The sequence below is a fragment of the Harpia harpyja genome, chromosome 23 (assembly GCF_026419915.1).
Source record: "Harpia harpyja isolate bHarHar1 chromosome 23, bHarHar1 primary haplotype, whole genome shotgun sequence".
NCBI lineage: Eukaryota > Metazoa > Chordata > Aves > Accipitriformes > Accipitridae > Harpia > Harpia harpyja.
Genome location: NC_068962.1, coordinates 10,759,651 through 10,774,741, shown reverse-complemented (window position 1 = coordinate 10,774,741; position 15,091 = coordinate 10,759,651). Strand labels below are relative to the sequence as shown.

Here is a 15,091-nt window from a genome sequence, read left to right as displayed (position 1 = left end):
GCTGAGATGTTAAGTTGTGTATGTTTGCTGTAGTTATCCTGGCTGCAGCCATCACACTGTAATTGCAGAAGCAGGGGAGGGGAACTAATTAGTGAGAGCCCTCTAGTAAAGATACTGCAATAGGATGTAGGAGAAGAGAATTTATTTCGTAGATCTTGTATAGTTTTCCCAATGACATCTCATGTTCTTACACCAGTTTCTCCACTTGTAAGAAAAGGTAACCTGTTTTCTAGTTTGGGGCTCTCTTTTTAAGGAAGAGAGAATTAATATCGGACCTTTTAAACAAAACAAAACCCCCATTAGTAATGGATACTTAGGCACTTACCTTTCTGAGGGGCTATTTGCTCATTAATATTGACAAGAAACAATGATCTGTCCTCTGAACTGTTTGTGAAGAGCTTGAATAGTTAGCATTCTTAGAGTGTCTCCATGATAAAAATATTTGTAATAACTTCTGCTTTCTGCAGAAGTCTGAGCTTTTTTTTTTACATTTTCTTCCTCTTTTTTTTTTTCCTCTTTTTTTTATTTTCTGTTTTGGTGGGAATCATTTAAGATCAAGACTGGGATAAAAGAGAGGGGCAGAGTGGTCAGGTGTACTCACTCTGCTCCTGCCCTGGTAATGTGGAAGATTCCAGAAATGCCAAATGTCTCATTCATGAGTATTCAGAAAATCCAGACAAAGCAAGCCACGTTATTGCAGCAGTACAGTATGGAAAAGTAGTTGTTTCATGGGCATTGCTTTTGTTTTCCAGAGGAGCCTTTTGCTGAGGAACTGTGATAGCAGAATGCTTTGTCTGCAGCTTTAGCTTTGTGCCGAGCTGGAGGAAGGGAGAAGAAGGAGTAGTCATTCTTGTGGACGGCTCTGGTGCTGCCCAGCAACCTGGTTATACCATCAAGGAAGAACAAGCCTGTTTAATAAGTGGTAGGAGAGCGCTGCTTTTCTTAATTTTATTTTTAGAGAGAAGCAGCATGTGGGTAGATTTGAATGGTCAGGGAGTTACTGAAACTTGGCTGGAGGAGGTTGATGTAGTAATTATTCCCAGCGTAGTGAAAGGGTTGGAGCCAACTAGACAATATTTAGAATAGCCACAATTTCTAGCTGTTGAGACTAGAGCTTCAGCTCATATGGGGGAGACAGGCATGTACTAGGAGATTTTATATGTGAGCCTTAGAGCAAAACTGAAGTCCACAATAATCCTCTTTTTAAAATACATTTTTAATTCTTCTGGTCGGTTTTCTTCCACTGTGAAATAAATAGTTTTGGGCTGCTGTACTCCTGGGGCAGGATACCTGCAGCTTTGGTTGCAAGGTCTTGCTCATTCTTTTCCCCAACACACCTCATCCCCTTCTGCCCCCTGAATTTGAGCATGAGCTGTAAGAGCGTGGGCTGAAAAAGAATTCTGTAAAATAGGAGCTGGTGTTTACGAGGGGAAGTGTATTCAAATGATACTGCAGCCACTGAAAATGGTGTTTGCATTGCTTTACTTCGCGACATTCTGGACTAAAATAATCCAAAAGGAGGTTGAGGGAGGAGAAGACGGAACATCAGCAAGGATGTCGGTTAAACCCCAGGCACTGTATGTAAAAGAGCCGTGTCTGTGTAGAGCTGGGTGCTAACCCAGGCCATCACCCATCAGCGAGTTCCGTGCTCCCTCTTGTGGCAGATTCTGACCAGTAACTCCATCGTGACTCCCACCTGTTTGTGGCAAAATGTGCTTACGCTTAGCTATGAGAAGTATCTGGCATCCAAACTATTTTAATGCTACTACGTACCAAGCTTAATACACTTATAAACACAAATAGCACTGAATTCTTTTTTATTGACATTGGGGGAGAAAAATCTTTCACCATCTGATTGACTGAAATTTGCCAAATGAAAATAGACAAAACAAATGTTTATGTACGTGCAAACATTGCAGATCAAACTGCTAAAAGAAATAACTAAAAGACAGGTCTTGAGCTAAGATCAAGCAGCAGAAAAATAGCAAATAGGTAAATGACTATTAAGTAGGTCTTACTTTGAAACTTCCCATTTAAACAAAGAATAAACAACAATAACACCACCAAATAAAGCCACAGCAGGTAATAATTGCTCTTCTAAACTTTTATACACTATATATTAATCACTCTGTCTTTCAGTTATTTCCTCTGATAAAACTGACTTCTGTGAAGTCTCAGCAAGGCCATCTTGGCTAAAAGCATAACGTTAGACAGGAGCCTGTCTAATGCCCTGTTATTATGAAGAAATGGTGGGGTTTGGCTTCTCTTTTCTTTCTTTTTCTTTGTTGACTATATCTGGAAACAAGAATCTGATTCTATGCAAATATTAGATTTAATTTTCCAATGCTGGCTGGTGTCTGAAGATCCTGGAACGAAAAGGTGGCTCTTGGTAAAGCAAGATTCGTCTTGGTCCGCAGGTAACATAGAAGAAAGTTTTTGGTTTTTTGTATAAATCATGTTTTATTAAATTGCTTTTTTTTTTTTGTAAACAGTTCTTCTGGGTTTATTTGTTTGTTTTTAACAGGTGAGCCATTATGGTGCTTCTCTATAGATATCTAACATTTCCATTTTGTCTTTAGAGGTCCATTTTGGCTCCAGTTCCAGGTTATGTCATCCTATTATACATCATCAGAGGCAGGTGTTCAGCTTTAAATATTGACAGATTTTCTCAGTAGGAACATGTTGAAGCTTCTAACTCTGCTAAACATATTCATTTGACTGTTACAATCCAAAAACTGTAAAAATGGTGGAATGGAAAGATACAAACAGTATTATTGACACTGTATTGTCAAATGTTTGCACTGAGACCCCATGTACCATAGATTTTATTTTTAAAAAATCATATTTATATCCATTTACATAAGACTTACACATTTTAAAAGAAATACATACACAGTAAATACGTAAATGTCTAGTATTTTACAATAAAACAGATGGAACAATGTAAAAATGAGTGGCTTCATTTGATAAAAGCTTTGGATGTGCACTACTGCCAAATTTCTGATGACAGAGATGCTGAGAGGAAAGGGGGAGGTTGTTTTGTTTTTCTTTTTTTTTTTTTTTGTAGTAATTTAGGTATTTTTTTTATTCTTGTTTTAAACTAACCAATACATGAAAGGAACATCATATCTGTTTGTCTGATAAACCTTATGTGTTCTCTTCCCTATTACCCTGTTCTTGCAGAGAGTTTTAATGCTCTTTTTCCTAAGTAGCGGGAGTGCACTTCAGGTAAAGTAGAAGAAAGAGATGACATCTAAGGGAGAAAACAAACAAACATTAATTAGCGAGATGCTTTGATTCTAATTTGGTCTAGGATGCAATGACACCAGAAAATATTATAGCACTAAGCTAGTGCATGTTTTACTAACACACGAGACATGCATTTGTTGTTTAATTTTAGATCTGCAACATAAATCTATTAATAATGCATTTTAATCTTTTACTAATGTATACTGATTTTTGTCCTAGATCAAAACAGACTCCTGCTTATGTTCATTTTACAGTTGTTTTCTTGCTGTTTTGATTCAGCACTGGGGTTAGTTTCCTGCATCTGGAGACCTTTGCCTGTGTGGCACAAGGCGGAACACACATTTTAAGTGTTATAGACTTTGTCAATGTACCCTGTGAGTCTTGTTCACTGCAGCTTGACAGCATTTGCCTTCTTCACCCTGACAATTCCTTTGCTATGGACCAGCTGTTTCCAGATTATTCACATCTTTTTGGAACTCTTCTCCATCTGTCTTTACAAATCCTCTTTGGAATCCTTCATTGATAAAGTGCATTGCTGATTTTGCCAAATGCCCTTTGACATTTCATTAGGATAAAAGTGAAACTAGTATGTTCTATTGTCCCAGCCTGTGGCAACAAAACTGTCCTGGCTGAAACTTCTGACTTGGTGGTGACAAGTACTTCATAAGAGAAAGTGTTGGGAAAGCTTAGACAGTGTGACTGCCCAGTCCACTGGCTGTGTAATGGCATTGCAGAGGCTCAGCTGGGCAACCTACACCACAGCAGAAGGCTTGACCTGTCCCATGTGCTCTACGGTAAACTTCTTTGCAAGATTATATGGCCAGACACCAGCAATGTGTTAAATGTTCTTAAATTTCTGATCTTGAGAGTGCTGCGCACTGGGCTGCGCAGAGTAAGCTCATGTAACTGTTCTGAGAATGTCAGTTCATGGTTTCTGGCAGCTTGTCAGGGTGGTTTCAACAAATGTTTAAAAAAATGCCTGAAATGCAACTTAAAAGCATATGAATTGAACCCAGCTGTTGTGAAGAAACACCGTAAGACACTGTAAGGTTGTACCCAATTGGTGGTGTTGGCATAAACTATTTTGAAATACGAGGTGCTGACATTCTCTGTAAGAAAGGTGAGTAGCAGAATGCAAGAATCTGCAGCCTGCTGTGATCACAGGCCATCTCATTTGTTCCACGTGCAACCTGTTTGCAGCTCTCTTTTCAGTCTGCTCTTCATCTGCATATTCCCCTTTACTATATTAAAAATTCTCTTATATTGCTATTGTGTGATAGCTCATCCAGCTATCCATCCCCTCTGCTTCTTAGTTAGAATCAGTCCCTGATTCTATGCATGCAGATAATTTAGTCACCAGAGTAACACAGCTACTGATGTATTCTAGGCAAGGTGTTACAAGCCTGGGTCTCAGTCTGACCTGGATCTGGAAAATTTCAGGAGGCATCATGAAGAAACTGTGATCACAAAACTCTTCTGTTGCCCTTCAACCAACTTCACATCCCCCATAGGAGCAGTTTTTGTTTATGCATTCATCCTTGAGATTCAGGTAATTTTTTTAAGTTTTCAAGTTTGATATAATAATGAAGGAAATCTTTTCCCTGCATATTTTTTTATGTAATTTACTGAAATCCAAAATTATTTTAACTTGCTCTTTGGTTTCTAACCTGCATGACATTTTGAAGTTGCACTTACGAACAGCGCATATACTAAAGTTGTAGTTCACACCATCTTGTTGCTTCTTTAAAAGGAGTATATGGTAAGTGAAAAGAAATAGTAGTATTTTAGTGTCAGTCTTCCTCATTTATTAGCCTTTGCAATTTAGATGTAAATTTGATATTCTTATAGAGCTCTCAAGCATTTAAGATTAGAATGTAATTGGCAGAATAGTGGACAAGCAGCAAGTACCAATGTGATACATATCACTGATACTTGAAACACTACTAATAACTCCTGTAGAAATGGAAGTTAACTTGTACAGCTCGTACAATTTTGTATAAACATCTTTTTGCTCAAAATGCGTAACTCCCATATACATATAGTGCCAGCAAAGTTTGCCACTTTACTTCTGTTTGTGGATTGCTACTCTTTAGACAGTTTTTGAATACAGTGGGAATAAACAGCTTGGATAATCTTAAGTTAATTTTTGTTAACATACCAATTTTCAATTTCTGCCCTTGCTGCACTCTTCAAACCTATTGGAAAATATCACCTCATGTGCCTGGCCCATTACTATTGGCCTAATAGATAGCTTGGTGTTTGAACTTAATTTTTGGTCATACTTTATTGCTTTCAGCAGTGCAATTCTGAAGCATATAGGAGAAAAGATACACATCTCTGCTATCAGTTTCTACCCCTACTGAACCCACTGAGAGTACTGTCATTGGCTTCACTGACATAACACCAAGTTCTAATCTATAAATAATATGTACACATTAAAAGATTTATATAGTTCATGTGTTTCATCATCATCTTTGTAGGACCAGCTGCTAAACATACCTATTTTTAAAAAAAAATCTCCTGTGCTTATTTTTCAGATTTTATACTCTTGCAGTCTCCTGAAGATCTGTGAAGTAATGCTTATATCATCGGTAGGATCCTGAGCAATCTATATTTTCCACTGGTAACATTTGCTGTTCCTAAACACGTTTTGAACCTGCCCAGAATTAGTAAAATCTCGATGGCCCCAAGCCTCTCCCAGTCTTGGGAGTCTAAAAAAAGGACTTTCTTGCAGATCCTGGCATATCTTGCCTATAATATGTAACAGCTACCGAAGCATGTTTAATACCTGGTGAGGTTTTGGTGCTATCCAAATATTCTTTCCAGCTCCCCTACAATCCCCTGAGTAACTAAATGGAAAACAAAACTGTTTTACTGAGAAAATATTAGCATGAAATGGTGCCATATTGATGAAAGCGCTCATCATGTTAGTATTTTGCAAAACTTGTGATGTAGCAGAAAACTTTATTTCCTCAGAACTCTGGAAGAGTGAGATTTATAGCCATATTCAAAAGATAAGTGGTGAGAAATGCAACATAAATTCCAGTACTAAATCTGATCCAAAGTTGCATTCAGCTCAGAATATCCTTTCTTTGTCACTAGTCAATTCTGAATGATTTGAGAAGTGCAAGAATTTCTGTAATAGATAACTTTGGAAGATTTTCTGTATAGGGGAAGTTTTGTTCTAGCTTTGTGCAGCTACCTGATGTTCTAAATTGAGCCATATCTCTCATTAAAAAAAGAAAAGTAAATCTCTTCTGCTTTACTAGCTTTCCCCCCACCCCCTCTCCTTAGCTCCTGGTAGAACTCCTTCAAGTTCTCAAAGTAAATTCAGGCCCTGTGCCTACTGCTGTCTCCCCAGTTCTACCTTTAAGTTTGAGAGCGTACAAAATACATTGTGGTTGGTGAGCTATCATCTGCACAGGGTTCTCTGAAAACTTTTGTCTTATCTGCTAAAGTGGTTTCAGCAGAAAGAATCTGCTGTTTGAGATGGGGAAAAGAATAGCATAGCCTCTCTCAGACTGAGCTTGAGACTGTCGTCATGATCAAATGACCACCCTAGTGAGTCTGAGTTAGATCCTCTGTGCCATGCTGGCTCTTGCTTGAATAATGCCAAGGAATATTGGGTGTAGTGTACAGTTTTATAAGGAGCTTTCATGATGGCCCCTTATGAATACTCACAACAATTCAGTGCTGGCTTCTTTGCTAGGCCTTGTCAGCATGAGTATGTGCGAACTGTTGAGCTGTCTAACCTCTGCAGTCGTGATGAAGCAACTGCAAATTGCAAAAAAAAGAAACAAACCAGAACCTCTTTAGAATCAGGAAGAAAATAAATCAGTCTGTTTCCCACTGGAAGGGTGGCTATTAAATTGCTCTGTGGCTTTCTGTGACATGATCGGGGCACGGTCTAGTTCAGAACTGAGAGTTTCTTCATGTCTGGTGTACTATTGAAATCTGTCTTAAGTAAGTGACTACAGTTTAAAACTCAATTTTGTCTTTGTTTTGTTGGAAGTCCTAATACTGTACCTATCATGCTGTTTAAATACTATAGTGTTCTTAGCACTGGGAGATAGGAAGCCAAATCCTGGATGAAGACATTGGTCTTCAAAGCTACCTACCTTTAAGTCTACTGAGTTCAGTACCCAGCTCAATAATAAACTGTCTGGAAGACCTCAAGTAAATCACTAAATCTCCCTAGTGCCTTAGTTCCCCATCTGTAAAATGGCAATAATATCTTCTACATCATAGAATCATAGAATCATTTCGGTTGGAAAAGACCTTCAAGATCATCGAGTCCAACCATTAACCATGCCATCATAGCATGGCTAGAAGATGAAATCCATGAATGTTTGTAAGGTTCTTGGCTGCTACAGTAATGTGGGCCATGGAAGTGCCTAGGGAGCTAGTGCCTTTATTTGTACATGGAATTTGCCTTCGAATGGATTCTTGTCTTTCAGCTTCATCATTGCTAAGAAGTACAGGATTAAAAGCAAAGCGTGCACATGAGCAGTGGAGTCAATGGAATTCAGTGATGCAACCAGTAAATTATTCCATCTGTGACTGCAACTATGAAGTCTTGTTTTTAAAGGTGAGAAACTAATGGAATTTAGATGGCTGTAATGGAATTTAGATGGCAATATTGTCATACCAAGTTTATTCAAGAGTTACAAAATGTAATCAGTACAAGCAGTGTATTAAATTACTTTGAGACAAGTATATTCATAGACCTAAATTCTCTCATGAGGAAATGAACAGCAGTATTTTTAAATGGGCCAATCTGTGTACTGGTACTTCTCAGAACTTCAGGCAGATATACATGGCTTTATCATCCATAGACCTGACAGAGTAGCTGCAATGGGATTTGTCCCTTCTGCCTGCCCTCTTACAATGATTTTTAAGTTTGACTTATTTTTTAATTATGATCTGCTTGTTACTTTTCCAATCATTGCTGAGTTAGTGTATCTTTTGGAAATTAAAATTTTTCCAGAGAAAATGAAGACTAGTATACAGTAACTCAATTAGTACCTTAAGTTCAGTATTTGCTAACTACACTACCCATCTGATTGTTATTAATTACTAGCAACTTGAATTATTTGATGGTCAAGGCTAAGCTAGTTAGTTTGAAAGTCAAATAGGAAAATAAAGGTGATAGCCCTTTCTAAGTTCATTCTCTAAAATACCTTCCACCTGCTGGAGAGGCTAATGAGCTGAAAAATTTGCTTAGATATTATATGCAATCTTAGTTGAAAGTCAGTAAATTAATCCCTCTATTTCTAATGTTTCCTTTGCAGATCTAGGATGGCTAGGTGGCCTTTTTTTTTTATATATATATATAAACACTGACACTCTGAAGCAAACCTGAAAAAATCAACAGTATGCCAAGTCACAGTGCTTGTCCATTCCCCAATTAATTCAACTCTCCCAGACTGTGTTCATCCTAGTTATGTGAACACAGCCATTCTGGTGCAAGACAGACATGCACAAAAAGTCAATTTAGCATGCTAGAATAAGCCGCTTGCTTTTCAACAGTAAGTGCAGAAATGACTGCATACCATCAGTCGCCATCTTCCGTGACTGCCCTGATGTTGTGGTTAATCTGAACCCAGCCGGCAGCGTTTCCGATGAGCCCGGCATCATGCTGATCCCATGAACCTCGCGCGGAGGAAACTGTCGTCGCCAGGAGGGGCCGCGTCTGAAGTTCTTGTCATCGCTCTGTCAACACAGAGTTGTACTTGATAAAGCAAAGTGAATTTTTTTGATTAATTATCCTGCTGTCTGCTGCCTCTCCCAGTGTCAAATGTGTTCTACAACTACCCTGCTCTGTTGCACTGCATCCAGTAGCTGCAATGCGTTTGAGACTCTCTTGGAAAAGTAAATGCTTTAGAAATATTAAATGCTAGGGTGGAAAACTCTTCTTAAACCTCTGGCTCCATATAGTAGAGGGTTTTAGTATCAGCCGAAATAGAACTTTCTTAAAAGTCAGCTCTCTTCCAAACACAGTAACAGAAAGTAAAGTGGTTTGTTACTGCATTAGGAGGCTTACATAAAGTGCTAAAAAAGAATTAAAGATTCATGTGCATGCCCAGAATTCATAGGTATCTCACATTTTCAGCAAGTCCTTAAAAGTTTTATTCCTCCTCTCGTGCAGAAATTCAAGACTTGAACATTTTTGCACTGGACTCTTACCTTAAGATTGGATATTTTCCATAGGTGGATGTGAGATTCTCTATCCTAGATAACTGTCCCAAATCCCACTCTATTACGTACAGATTAACTTTGAAGAACCAAAAAAAAAAAAAAAACCCCAAACCCACCAAAAATCCACTTTTCTTCTTTCTTTATTTTTAAAGAAAGGGTGTAAGCGTCCTAAAGAACAGGTTGCACAGGCATCCACCCCACCGCCACTTGCTCTGGCCAGAGAGAAAATTCTACTCCTTTCTGCATGTTTCCTCTATGGAAAATGTTTATCTTTAAGGTAAGAGTGCAGTGCCAAATTTAGCATCCAAAATGATATGAATATGTAGTCATACTGAGGTTACTTTAAAAACCTTGACTGGCATTTCCTAATTTTTTTTTAAAGCTGTAACTGACTCTTTTTAACAGTGTGCAAATTAGCATGTCTTCATGCATTCAATTTAATTTTTATATTTTACTGTGATACTTTATAAATACTGAAAATAAAATTAATTACTTCCTCAAGTCGTCTTTCAGTTCCTAGTGCTAAAAGGTTGTTGTATTCTCTCTCAAGGATCTGCCGTGCCTAGGGATACCAAAGTAAAAAATTAAAATGGTTGAAGATGAATCAAAGGCAATAATGTGTACAGATTAACCAGAATTAGCATGAGCAAACTTGCCTGGGTGTTTTGTGTTGGAATCTGTAATAATAAAGCTAAACTGCTGTAATCAAAGTTTTCATCCAGCGCTATAAGTGAACCATGTACACCGCTTTCTAGAATATTATTTGCATATTCCCGGAGGCCAATAGCTTGTATCCAGCGTATGACTCGATCATTGCTCCATACCAGCACATCTGTAAGGACATAACACCAGTTCAGTCTCCTGATACCTGACGACTTCCAGGCTCTGTAGTTTTGCATGCACTGTGGATGTCATACTGCTTTATTTCTTAAATGAGGAATGCCAGCAAACTATTCATAGAGCTTTAATATCTCCAAAATCCTGCGTGATTTTTAGCTACCTTCAAGTTAAATGTTTAGTCCAAATGAGAAAGGTGCCTCCAGAGGGCAGCTCCAGAATGCAATTCCTCCCACCTCCTATAGATATCCTTTTTCAATTCTTGGGCAAGATTTTACAGTTTAACAGTGCAAGAGCACAGGAGAAATATCCATTCCTCAAGGCTTCACTTGAAAGTTTTGTATTACACGTTTTGAGGCTTGGGTCACCATTTCATAACATGCCATAAAGCAAATGATGAGTTCACAGTTTTAGAGCCTAAACCTATTTTTGGTTCAGAAAGCTGTTTGAGCTGTTAAGGTCCATGCCAGTTATAAAGCTGAGGCAGCAAAACAAGCTAGGAAACCATTTCCGAGGACTTGGCTATTATAAAAAGAAGTATTCTACCCTGCCTGTAAGATTAAAAGACAGTTACTTATACTGATCTTTATACTTGTGAGTAGGAAACATAATACTGAGTTTTGTGTTACTAAGTGATGAGGCTTTTTCCTGAACCCTTAGGAGTCCCGCTAACGTAGCTGTCCTGGGAGCAGGCATTCTTCATCGCCTGACCAAGAGCATCCCAGACTTTGGGGTCAGGATCAGCTGAAACACAGCATGGCAGCCAGGGATCACTGAGACAAATCCCACCTGGGACCGTGTCTAACTGACCGATCCACGGCCGGGGGAAGGTTGGGTGAAGGAGGCTGTGGGTTATTACCCTTGTCCTAGCAGTGACTAGCCTTGAAGCAACACCCAAATTTGGGACCGATACCCAATTCCCCCACGTCAGTCTCCAGCTATACCCACTCAGGCTGACTGACACCGATGCCTCCACATCCAAGGCAAAGTCTTCGCCTTAGTGCATGCCACCATCTGCCTTGAGCAAATGCACGCTTTCACTGTAGCCGTTCCCCCTTCATAATTCCCTTGAGAAGTGTTAACTGCTGTATTTGCTAGAGCTGGAAATGCTTAAAGGAATCAAAGGATTCACTTCTGGTAATGGAAAAAATAACCAACACCACTAATTGTTACATATAAAAGGAACCGCGCAGCGAGCCTGCAGCTGCTCTAGAGAGCTTCACACGGAATAATACTTTAAAATCAGATGTTAAATCTTCTAATAAGGCCAGTTCTGTTAGGAACTATTCTTATATACCAACCAGCTGCCTCAGCGGCCACCTCTCCAAGCAACATTTTCTATGGTACATAATTTGAAGCAAGAAATCAAAGGCAAAGTTTTTCAAAAGCAGGAGCACAGTGTTAGGGTCCTGAGTGCTGCCATTTCCCAGCAATGCCCCCAGCACATCCCGCTGAGCTGCAAGCTATTTGGCCGCCTGCTTCTAAAACTGAAAGAGGCAGCGATAAGCTCTGTCCCCAAAATCCAAGTCCCCAAAATCCAATTTAGCAAAAGGTATGTATCAAACCACCATTCGGAATTGCAGCCCCAATTTAGCAAAGTACTTAACTGTGCCTAATATAAGGAGATATTTTGTGTTCTGAAGACAGATGGACAGGTTAGTTTTACTTAAAGCACATGCTTAAATGCTTTGCTAAAATGGCATGACAAGGGGTTAATAATGTCAAGCTTCAAAAGAAGAAACATTCCCAGTATTCATTCCCAGGAACTATCACCTTTTATTTCATGCTGACTCATTTCTCTTCGCTTTTCCAGTTCTTTTCTATCATAATTCAATCTCTTTAAACACATGATTCCATATTGCAAGCTTGTTCTGTTATTTAAAAAGAAACATTTACAGAGTTAATAAAGATAATTTTGAAGATGGGAACATATGTAGGATGTATTTCCTGCATGTCACATGAGGTGTTTCCTAGTGCCCATGTAGCAAATCTTGAGGATAGAGGGCAGAGCAAAACCATTAAAAAAACTCCACAGACTTCAAAAATGAAATGGACGAAACCAAAATGAGTATGTTTGAATAAATGTTCTACCATAAGAAAGCCAAAACATTAAAAATCGCATTCAGAAAAGGTCAGCCCTTGAGAGCCGTGAAATGTTTTGTCAAATCAGGCCTCAAAAAAAGTGACAGACAGTACATTAAAAAAAAAAATCCCTTTCCTGTCACATAAACATCATTCTCCCTAAAGTCTAAATGCCTTTATTTCCATATTTCCAATTTAGCTTCCTGGCTATATCCCTAGGTAACGCGAACAACTGTCAATTTGCTTGTACTGTTAACAGCTTTTATGTGCTACACACAATAGCTTTTCATTATTATGAGATCTCACGGCTTCAAATCTTAGTCTGCCGCTTTCTGATACTTTAAACCACTTAATAAATTATGTCTGTTTCTGTAGTGTCAAGGTTTTATTTATGTATTAATGGTTCCCCACTCACTATGAAATTTATCTGTACCAATATCTTAGTTTTGAGACACATAATTGCAATGCGGTTGCTATTACTAAAGGAATCTCTCTCAATTCAGATTTCTGACACTCAGCATTCACTTTTCTGTGTGGTTTTCTACCAGAACCACAGAAAGTAAGTTTTTATTCTGTGCAGCACTGAACACTACATCAGACTATGTGTGTCTTTATAGGTATAGTCTTTATACCAACATACCGATGAAAGCTATCCACCATTTTTAAGTGCACACGCAGATCTTTCTTTGTCAGGTGATCTAACATCCTCGCATCTACCAGGCATTCCATAAAATAACTTCGGTACTGAGGTAAACCCAGACTGGGGAGCCATTCGTTACCTATCCATTCGTGGTTCATATCGCCATAAGCCAGGGTCTGCAGGGAAAAAAAAGGGAGAGGGTGAATAAATTCTTGAGTTTGTTCCAGGTTGCACCACAGACTGAAGACAGAATGTCTATCTATCTGCTCTGCTCCTTTCTAGTGAGACTTCCTAGCTTAGAAATCCTGTCTAAAAAAAACCCCAATGCTTCATTTTTACATCGTTTTGGCCTTGGATGTGGAAGCCACCGTGAGATATTTGTTACTGATAGCAGTTTTGCCTGTTGTGTCTTGTTTTCTATCTTTGTAAATTTTAAGCAATTTTTTTTATAATAAGAAATAGTAGTTTCAATTTTGACTTTTAAATGCAAGCAAACTTATTACACAATCAAAATGTGTTTGCTTCATAATCTTACTTGCTTTCAGTTGACCTTCTAGAATATTTATGCTAGGCAATTCCTACATTGAACTTGGTAATACAAACGTGGCCTCAGGGAATCCACTGAAGTTTGTGTCATTGTTTAGTGGGGGCTAGGATTTCCTAGATAGGATCTAATGACACTTCATGGTTACACACCTGTAGTCCTTTTGGGACTAAAAGTTCATTTCAGTCGTTTGTCAGCCAAGCTTACCTTCCCCATCAGTCTTCACCATCAGTCAGAGCAGGTGACCAAATACATTTTAATAATGAGATATTTTCAGCTGTGAACAGCTTAAACCTAAGTGCATCATATGCAGAGCTCAATAAATTAATTCTTTAAGATACAAGCAAACCGGATTCCTCCTAGAAGCTAGCATTCAGACATTAAGTGACTTCATTGTTCAGCTGAAATTTCAATAGGGTGAGGAAGAAAGTATATGAAAAAAACATACGCACGTTGAGCTATTTTTATGTGGGTTGCACAATTAAGATGCAAAATAGATTTTACATCTCACTATTGGCAATTATTTTGTACTACTAAAACTTAACAGAAAAGAGAACTCGTAAATCAAAAAATTAACACCTCTTCAATAGGATCGTGCTCAGCTTTGAGCATCGCTTTCAAGCCTAATTATCTTTTTGGTTTTGTTTTTAATGTCTTCTGTCATTATAGACAAAAGGATAACCCAGTGTAGAGCTGGATATTTTCTATGGGGGAAAATATAGTCCCCTCATCTCTCATTCCTGAGATTTTGAAGAGAAAAGCCATGCCATAAATAAAGACAGTAAGATTGTGTAAGGGTGTGCATATATTAGAGAGAAAGAAGCTGAAAAATATAAGTAACTGTTAGTCTAACTGAAGTGAAAAATTTTGTTCCTAATTATACAAGACTATTTGTAGACTGATACTTGGGTGTGATTTATACAATTGTTCTAAAAAAAATCTGGTGTAATTTTAGAAATGTTAGATCTCAAACTCTTGGCATATTTAATTAGCCTGTTCTCAAAAATACTTTTTCTAGATTTGGCTGGGAGGTAGAGGATGTCTCTGGAATGTAGTTGTTTCTTTTAAGAAAAATATTTACAGCATATGTACCTCTTTGTGCTTTTCCTAGGAAACCTGTCCAGAGAATATTTTCTTTGTATTAGAAGAACTCTAAAATGTGTAAATCATAATTCAGTCGAGATACTGTCACAATACTATACTGCTCTATGCATATTGATACACTGTTAAGTACATTATTATTAGCTTTCAGTTCAAAAAAATCATGTGAAAGGGTCATACCTGAGCCCAGCTGCCTTCTTCAGACTCCTTCTGTGTTATCAGCAGGAAGCAATTAGTAAAGCAGGTGAAAAGACAATAAAAAAGAGTTATAAAAAGATGTGGGTTTCACGTGTATGTTAATCTTAGAACCAATGAAAACATACATGTAAAATGTGCCGATAAAATAACTCCAGTCAGCAGCAATGCTCTGGGCTAAACTAGCTTTTAAGGTAGTTTACAAGACCCAAACCATAAAATCTTAGCAGGGCAAATCTAGCTAA

The 15,091-nt window shown here is 38.2% G+C and overlaps 1 protein-coding gene and 1 long non-coding RNA gene across 14 annotated transcripts in view; one reads left to right on the top strand and one right to left on the bottom strand.

Moving 5' to 3' along the window:
* Window positions 1-1,800: 1,800 nt before the first annotated feature.
* The window catches only part of PPFIA2 (PTPRF interacting protein alpha 2), a 355,332-nt gene continuing 342,041 nt past the window's right edge, over window positions 1,801-15,091 (bottom strand). For 8 of the 12 annotated variants that reach the window (XM_052774386.1, XM_052774383.1, XM_052774389.1 and 5 more), the window contains 8 exons: window positions 14,832-14,861; window positions 13,007-13,182; window positions 12,058-12,155; window positions 10,104-10,279; window positions 9,941-10,009; window positions 8,802-8,961; window positions 6,931-7,023; window positions 1,801-3,253 (listed from right to left, as the gene is read on the bottom strand). In XM_052774386.1, the coding sequence (XP_052630346.1) occupies window positions 6,965-7,023; window positions 8,802-8,961; window positions 9,941-10,009; window positions 10,104-10,279; window positions 12,058-12,155; window positions 13,007-13,182; window positions 14,832-14,861 (768 nt within the window). In that variant the 3' untranslated portion in view covers window positions 1,801-3,253; window positions 6,931-6,964. The remainder of the gene's footprint in view (window positions 3,254-6,930; window positions 7,024-8,801; window positions 8,962-9,940; window positions 10,010-10,103; window positions 10,280-12,057; window positions 12,156-13,006; window positions 13,183-14,831; window positions 14,862-15,091) is intronic. The other 4 variants (XM_052774394.1, XM_052774385.1, XM_052774395.1 and 1 more) reach the window with 2 other exon arrangements.
* On the top strand, window positions 3,247-8,808 carry LOC128135437 (uncharacterized). 2 transcript variants are annotated; one of them, XR_008233087.1, is made up of 4 exons: window positions 3,247-4,798; window positions 5,787-5,872; window positions 7,707-7,837; window positions 8,541-8,808. It is a non-coding gene; the product is annotated as an uncharacterized LOC128135437 (long non-coding RNA). The 2 variants fall into 2 exon arrangements; XR_008233086.1 differs by lacking the exon at window positions 3,247-4,798 and having other exon boundaries at window positions 4,883-5,872.